The sequence below is a fragment of the Trichosurus vulpecula genome, chromosome 5 (assembly GCF_011100635.1).
Source record: "Trichosurus vulpecula isolate mTriVul1 chromosome 5, mTriVul1.pri, whole genome shotgun sequence".
In the NCBI taxonomy this organism is placed as follows: domain Eukaryota; kingdom Metazoa; phylum Chordata; class Mammalia; order Diprotodontia; family Phalangeridae; genus Trichosurus; species Trichosurus vulpecula.
In genome coordinates this window covers 104,370,338-104,378,444 of record NC_050577.1, presented here as the reverse complement: position 1 = coordinate 104,378,444, position 8,107 = coordinate 104,370,338, and the positions used below count along the sequence as shown (strand labels likewise).

The 8,107-nt window shown below is 40.9% G+C and overlaps 1 gene segment (V, D, J or C); it reads left to right on the top strand.

Moving 5' to 3' along the window:
- The first annotated feature begins 2,100 nt into the window (after window positions 1–2,100).
- Window positions 2,101–8,107, top strand: part of LOC118850482 — a 220,720-nt gene continuing 214,713 nt past the window's right edge. The window contains 1 exon segment of the C gene segment in view: window positions 2,101–2,338. Coding sequence covers window positions 2,290–2,338 — 49 coding nt within the window.

Genomic DNA, 8,107 nt, shown 5'->3' with positions numbered 1-8,107 from the left:
TTTCTTTGTTGTCATTGCTGTTCAGTTTGAGTTGTGTCCGACTCTTTGTGACCTCATTTGAGGTTTTCTTGGCAGAGGTACTGGAGTGGTTGCCATTTCCTTCTCCAGCTCATTTTGCAGATAAGGAAACTGAGGCAAACAGGGTTAAGGAACTTGCCTAGAGTCACACAGCTAGTAAGTGTCTTAGCACACATTTGAATTTAGGAAGATGAGTCTTCCTGACTCCAGGCCTGGCATTCTATCTGGTGCACCACCTAGCTGCCCCAATAGGTTATATATGTTTTATAAATATCTACATATGAGCCTGCTGTTACCACTTACCCTTCGCCCCAATTGGGATGTAATGCATGCTGTGGGATCATTTCCCTTTTGTGTGTTTCCCTTACACACAACCTAGTGCTTACCAGGGGTGGGGAACCTGTGGTCTAGAGGCCACATGTGGCCTTTTGACTGAGTCCAAATTTTACTGAACAAATCCTTTTATTAAGGGGATTTGTTCTGTGAAGTTTGGATTCAGTCAAAGGGCTGCACTTGAAGACCTAGAGGGCCACATGTGATCGTGAGACTGCAGGTTCTCCACCTCTGGCTTATTCCATAATATAAATCTAATAAATGCTTGTTGATTGATTGTGTAGTCATACATCATGAGGTTTAAATATCTTAGCAAGGTCTAACTTCGGGTGATACCTTTATTAGATGTGAAAACCTTTCTGATTGAGTCAAGAAGGAACTAGCTGAGCCAACAAATTAACCAGGCTCTTTTAAATAAATTCAAAAAGTTGAGCCCTAAGAAGCTCGAGGTAGTCAAGGTTCAGAGAAAATGTGGAATGCAGGAACAGAGGGAAGGGGAGCTGAGTGTCTCCCTTCCTTCCCCCTACTAGTCGTGGTACTCACTGAGGCTAGGGAGAGAATGAGGAAGGAATAAAAAAGCTAGGGTTTTTTTAAGCTATCTTGGGAGAAAAAGGGAGGATCCAACAAGAAATGGGCTGTTTCCTCCAATTGGATGGCAAGATGACAACTGACAAGAGACAAAGTAGAGCGGCTTATTTCTTATTTTATTACTCTTTGCTTTGCCAAGGAAAATTAACTTTATATTGGAAAGAACAGAAGAAAAATAACTAACAGAGTTGCTACCCAAGGTAAGAAAGAAAATAGTAAGAACAAACCAAGCTGCCTTGAAAAATTCAAATCACCAGGCCTAGATGAATTATATATTTGGGTTCTAACAGAAATGACCACTGTGATTACTAGACCACTCTCAGGGATATTTGAAAGATCATGGTAAAAATGAAAGGTACTATAGGCTTTGGAAGCAGAAAGGTGGTTCAGTGCATAGAGCTCTGGGTCTGGAGTCAGGAAGACTTGAGTCCAGATTTGGCCATAGACACTAACTGTGTGACCCTGGGAAAATCACTTAACCTCTATTTGCCTTGATCCATTGAAGAAGGAAGCAGCATCTTTGTCAAAAAAACTTGATGGGCAGTATAGTCCATGGGGTCACAAAAAGTCATTCAGACACAACTGGACAACAGCATCAAACTATTATTAGCTATTATGTAACATATAAATGTATGTAATACATTTTTATACATATTTATATACCATGTAAATGTATATGTTTACATATATATATATATACACACACACAAATGCATGTATAAATATGCACACACATTAGAAGTACAGTATAAGGCAATGGGGGCCAAGGAGATGCACTAGCAGCTGGGGGGAGTGGGATCAAGAAAGGTGGCACTTGGACTTAGTCTTGATGGAAATTAGGAATTCCAAGAGGGACACATGAGGATATATGCACATTCCAACTATGGGAGACAGTCTGTGCCTTGACACTGTCTAGTGTAACCCCACTCCTATTTAGAAAATTAGGAAAAGAAAGTCCAGAAAGTAGATATTAGAGCCCACCTCAACTCATAAGCATAATAAAATAACTCCACCCCCATACACAAAAACACAATTTCTTCAATGAGTCTAAATTTAAATAGGACCAGGGTTCCTGCTAGCTCCTAAATTTTAACCACACCTACAGAGCTAAAAGCAGTGGTGCTATTCTGAAAATAACTCCTGAATACTAAGATTTCTTCCCCTTTTCTAAGAGATGCTCCAGCTCCCCTTGGGAAGACTTGTTTAGCTACAAGGTTTATAGAAGATATGTTAATGCTGAATCCCCTGTGTTAAGCTAGGGGTGCCTCAGAGCTCAGCCATTTTTCTTCTCCATCTCCAGGAGGCAGAGCTCTGTTCTAAAGCCACCCCATTTGCTGCCCTGATTCTGCCATGGACACCAGGCTTCTTTGGGGTATGGTCGTTTGTTTCCTGAGATCAGGTAAGTCCTAGACACTGATGGGAAATTGCTTCCTTAGACTTTTCAGATTCTGGTTGAATTGCTACCCCTGAGAGATTCAGAGTCAATCTCTCTCTTTGGATTATTTCTGCTTCCCCCATAGGTCCCATGGATGTCAAAGATGCAAGAGTCACCCAAACCCCAAGAAATCTAATCACAGGAATAGGACAGAATGTGACACTGAATTGTGAACAGAATTTGGGACATGAGAGCATGTATTGGTACCGTCAGGACCAGGGCCAGGGGCTTCAAGTCATTTATTTCTCAATAACAACTGATGACATTCAGAAAGGAGACATTTCTGAGGGGTACAATGCCACTAGGAAAAAGAAGGAGACCTTTCCTCTCATTGTGCAGTCATCCACAATGAAACAAACATCTTTTTATCTCTGTGCCAGCAGCAAAGACACAGTATGGCAAAGTTAGCTCTTCTCCATGCAAAAACCTCCTTCATCCCTCTTTGCACCTCTGAGGTGCTGAATGTTCCTGGCACTTGTTACCCTTCCCCCAATACAGGAAACTATTACTGCTTCAAGAAAACTGTGAACTAAACCACTCACAGTATTTATCGCATTCTGGCATGGATCGCAGTTTGTTTTTTTACGTATCAAATATCCCTTAATAAACCAGGAAATCTTTGAAAGTAACTGTGAGTGTTGTTCAGTCATTTCAGTCATGTCCAACCCTCTGTGACCCCATTTTGGGGTTGTCTTGGCAAAGGTACTGGAGCGGTTTGCCATTTCCTTCTCCAGCTCATTTTACAGTTGAGGAAACTGAGGCAAACAGTATTAAGTGACTTGGCCAGGGCCACACAGCTAGTAAGTAGCTAAAGCCAGATTTGAACTCAGATTTGAACTCATGAGTCTTCCTGATTCCAAGCCCAGCACTCTATACACTGTGCTACCTAGCTGCCCCAAACTTTGTGTATAGTAGGAACTAAAAATATTTGTTATACTAATAATTTGAATTATTATTAATAACAATATCTAACATTCTATGGTGTTATAAGGGTTGCAAAGTGCTTTATATATATTGTCTCCCTTGAAGGGTGGCAATATGATACATAGACAACTATGTGGGAGTAATAGAATCTGAGTTCAAGTCCTGCCCCTGAAAATTCCTACCTGTGTGAAACAGAGTAAGTCATTGAGTGTACTTTGGTCTCAGTTGCTTCAACTCAGCTATGAAATTAGTGAAGGGAGAGTAGACTAAATGGCTTCTGAGGTCCCTTCTGGCTCTAGATTTGTGGTCTTGTGATGTTATCTACGGAGACATTAATGAAGCTTTCTTAGTTCCCAGCCAAGCTGTGTCTAAGAGTCATTAGATCTATTTGAATGTACAAAACAGAACTCGTGAGGTTTTCACCACTTAAGAGAGACATTGAGGAGAATTAATAGAGTTACTCCAATTATTCTCAAGATATTCCAAGGGTTTTTTTTTTTTTTTGTAAAGGAGAGGGGTAGAAGCAAAAGTCTTTGTTTGCAAATGCTCCCAGGACTACAGAGACTTTGGAATTAATATAGACAGAGAGCTCTCAGAGAACATAGAGATACCAGGAGCCATGGACTCATTGGGCCACTCACACCACTTCACGGTGAAAGGAAAAATCTAGAATAATTGATGAAGTTTCCCGCCTCCCCAAGTGTAGCAGTTACTCTGAGCTCAATTTCCTGGAGAAAGACTGATTGCATCTTCCTTCTCAGGAGCCCCTGAGGGTTTGGGGGTGTCTTTCTCTAATGTTATCACCTTGACCTCTCATTCTAGTTTGTTCTCTCCACTATTTGGAGTAAAGTCCCAGATCCATTTAGCCACTTAACATCAATTAGATTTTATAAAATTATATTTACTTTGAAAATATAGCAAAGGGAGAAATACAAACATTCCCTCCTTCCCCAACACCTGGAGGGCACATTCTGCCCTATACTGTCTTGATCCCTAGGGAGAGTAGTCTTAAATATAACTCAATTTCTTCATAGTATTGGCCCCATCAAGGCTACTGTTCAAAAGGTGGCATTGCCTCTGTATCAATCCACATCTTAGCTTTCACTAGGCTGGGTTGCTCTCAGGCCTTGAAGCTGCAAACCTTGTCAGGGTCTCCACTCATAGATTTCCTAGTGGCTCTTTTCTCTGACCTTTGGATACTCCTAATGACCTTCAATCTTTTTCATGTTAAGGCAACACCTGAAACCTGAATTCATGGGCAACATGTTGACCTCAGACGAAGAGGGCCAAAGTCCCTCGCCCTTACAGCATTGCCTCTCATCTCTCACTGGAATGCAGACAGGCAGGAAGGAGTCAGACCTAGAACATAAGAAGAGGCTTCAGAGGACACAAGAGGTATTTAGGATCCTCTCCAAAGCTTCCTCATTGTGCTACAAGGCTAGGAGGATAACAGGAAGGAGAAAAATGTACTTCAATGTCGGTTGAATTATCATTTAGCATTAGAAAGAGAAGAATGAGGAAGGTACATTTATACTTCTGGTACTGTCTCTATGTAGCACCTATGAAATCCTGTTTTCATGAATGAGATTTCTAGAGTAATCACCCCAGATTCAAGGTTCTCTGTAGATCTACAACTACTTAAAATTACAGCTCAGGAACTCCCAGTGATATGTACACATTTTTATCTAGTCATCCAGAGGACACAATTAGTTCAAAGCAAAGGCATTTAATGAACAGCAGAGTAAGAAGACTTGCAATATATTCTTATAAACATACTCTTAAAAGCTCCAGGGTGACTCCAGGGTGAAGGACAAAATTTCTTGTTCCCGATATCACTCAGGAATCTGTCCTTTCTGAATATAAGCTTGTACTCTGAGTAATGGATCAGCTCAAGCTCCGGTCTCAGCCCTGTCAGTTGCCACAACCATAGGGAGAGAATGAGCAGGCACAGTGACTAACCATGAGAGGGCATAAAGGGTCGACACATGGGGAATATGTTTGTATGGGAGAGGGATGCTACTCGTACTCCTATGCATCAAGTTGATGATGTCTGATGATATTACTGGATTGCTCTCAGTAGGCCTGCCTCCCACTGAGCATGGCATCTCTTCTGGGAAAATTGCTCCACTGGGCCCTTGCGGGGCTGTGTTTCTACTAGGCTTGGCACTCGCTGGGCATGGTGGAAGCTCTACTTGCCCCTCAAGGGGCATTATATGTCTCTGCTGGGCTTGTGGTTCCTGCTTTACTGGGCCTTCAGTCTACTTGGGCATGGTGGTTGGAACCTGCCCTAAGATGAGTAAGCTAACAGTTCTTTAGTTCTGTCCATCACATCCAGCTAACAAAAGCAAAGTGAGTACCTCCAGGTTAAAATTGTGTCTTTCCTTTCTGACTTCTAGTTCTAGACTGGAAATGAAGTCTATTTAGCATAAGCATTCTTGCATAATCTTCAAGTCTTCTTTGGCTTAATTACAAATGCATTTGGGCAGAGACAAAAGGTAACGCAGGGAGACAAGGTCAGTATTCTCCACTCACCTCACCCACATCCCTGTCTTTATCATGCATATCTGTTGGCAACAAAACCAGTTGATTTGGTGTTATATTTGGACAGTGAAAGATCTCTATCTAGGGACACGTTATGCTCTGGTCAGAAGATATCTGCCCTTACATTTCTGGATAACCCTAACTGTAGGGAAGTTTTACCTTATATCAAACTAAAATTTTCCTCTTTACAAATTCTACCCACTGTGCTGAGCACTGCCCTCTGGAGGCAACCAGTACAAATCTGATCCCTCTTCCACTTGACAGGATTGTAGAGAGGGATCTAGAGGCTGGAGGAGTTCTGTGCATGGAGAGAAGCTGACCTTCACTATGTTTGCCTTACTGGTCCAGAGATAACAAAGATCTTTGCTTGGTGGTGCATGACTTGGTATGTGTATATGGGAGAGGGGTGCTACTCCAGGGTAATTCCAGGGTGAAAGACAAAACTTCTTGTTCCCAATATTAGTCAGGAATATGTCCTTTCTGAATATAAGCTTGTACTCTGAGTAATAGATCAGCTCAAGCTCCTGGTCTCAGGCCTGTCAGTTACCAGCATATGATGTTATACACCAAATTCTTTTTACATCTCCATGTCTCTGCCTGACCCATCCCTGTGATTAGGTATCTGGGAATCAAGGATGATTCTGGTTCCCTCGATATCCATAGGAACCATGAGAGGGAAACAGAGGGAAGGAAGCCCAGGCGGAAGGTTGGCATTGAAGCTACTAGGTAAAGGTTTGGAGCTAGAATCTGGCAAGCTGCTCCCAGGACTTACTAACGTCCAATAAACAAATGACCATACAGCACAGGAACCTTGTGTACACCTAGGGTTTTCTTTACTTACTCTCCAGTGATCCTGTAGCCCAGATCTGTTGGTGGGGGCAGCTCCTACTGTCTCTCTATTTTTAATGCCAATACTTGTGGACTTCTCAATTGGTCTTCATAGACAATAGCTATAATTAGGAATTTTTGTGCCTGTAAGAATGGGGGTGAGGAGTGGGAAGGAAACTCCCTTGGAGTTTAGCTATCAGGTGTGTGTGTGTGTGTGTGTGTGTGTGTGTGTGTGTGCATGTGCATGTGTGTGTGTGTGTGTGAGCGAGAGAGAGAGAGAGAGAGAGAGAGAGAGAGAGAGAGAGAGAGAGGGAGAGAGGCAGACAGACAGAGAATATGTAGACTGTCAATAACCACTAAGTTTCTACATTGCTAAAGGACTGAGCTCTGCTGAGGAAGAGCAATTAAGTGCTACAGTTTGAGAATTCAACCACCTCGGGGAGGAAGCACAATCCAGAAACCATAAAATTTTTATGTTACTAAAAAAGCTGACTGTTCTATCTAGCTATATCTATATATTGGAATAAAGAATTCATAATACACAATATGTGTAACATATGCATATATTGTGTGCACACGTTTTTAATACACACACACTCACACACACATCTATACTTTTATTGTTGTTCACTCATTTCATTTGTGTACAAATATTCATGGCCACATGTGGGGTTTTCTTGGCAAAGATACTAGAGTGCTTTGCCATTTTCTTCTCTAGCTTGCTTTACAGATGAAGAACTAAGGTAAACAGGGTTAAATGACTTGCTGAGGGTCACACAGATAATAAGTGTCTGAGGCCAGGTATGTGTGTGTGTGTGTGTATATACATATACATATATATATGTGTGTGTGTGTATACATATATGCATATATGTACACACACATATGTATATGTATATTTGTGTGTATTCATACGGACTTGTGATTTCATTGTAGAGAGTCACATAATCAGTATATGTTAGCAGTGGGGCTGGAACCTAGGTCTTCCTGGCTCAAAGGCCAGATTTCTATACACCATGATGTTTATACATGTAATATATGTGTACATATGTGTAAGTATGTATGTGTTCATGTTTATGTACATATTATATATTTATGTACATATATAAAGATGCAGAGAAGTAGATAAATTAAAGGACAAGCAAACAAAAATCAATACATTATTTTACACACAAAATCAGCCTAAAGGGGATAATTAAATTATTTATATTTTATATATTAAATATTTCATAAATTAAATAATTATTAAAATATTATAAAATATGAAGGAACTCTGTTGAACCATGATATAATTCTCATAAATTATCTTCATATATTACTTACATTTCCTTATTCCCAAATGCTTCAATGAAGGAAGAAATGAGAATGGTGGCCTCAGATGTAAAGCTTCCCCATGTAAGTAATAAATCTGTTCCTGGGGGCTGCCTGCATCTTTTGGAA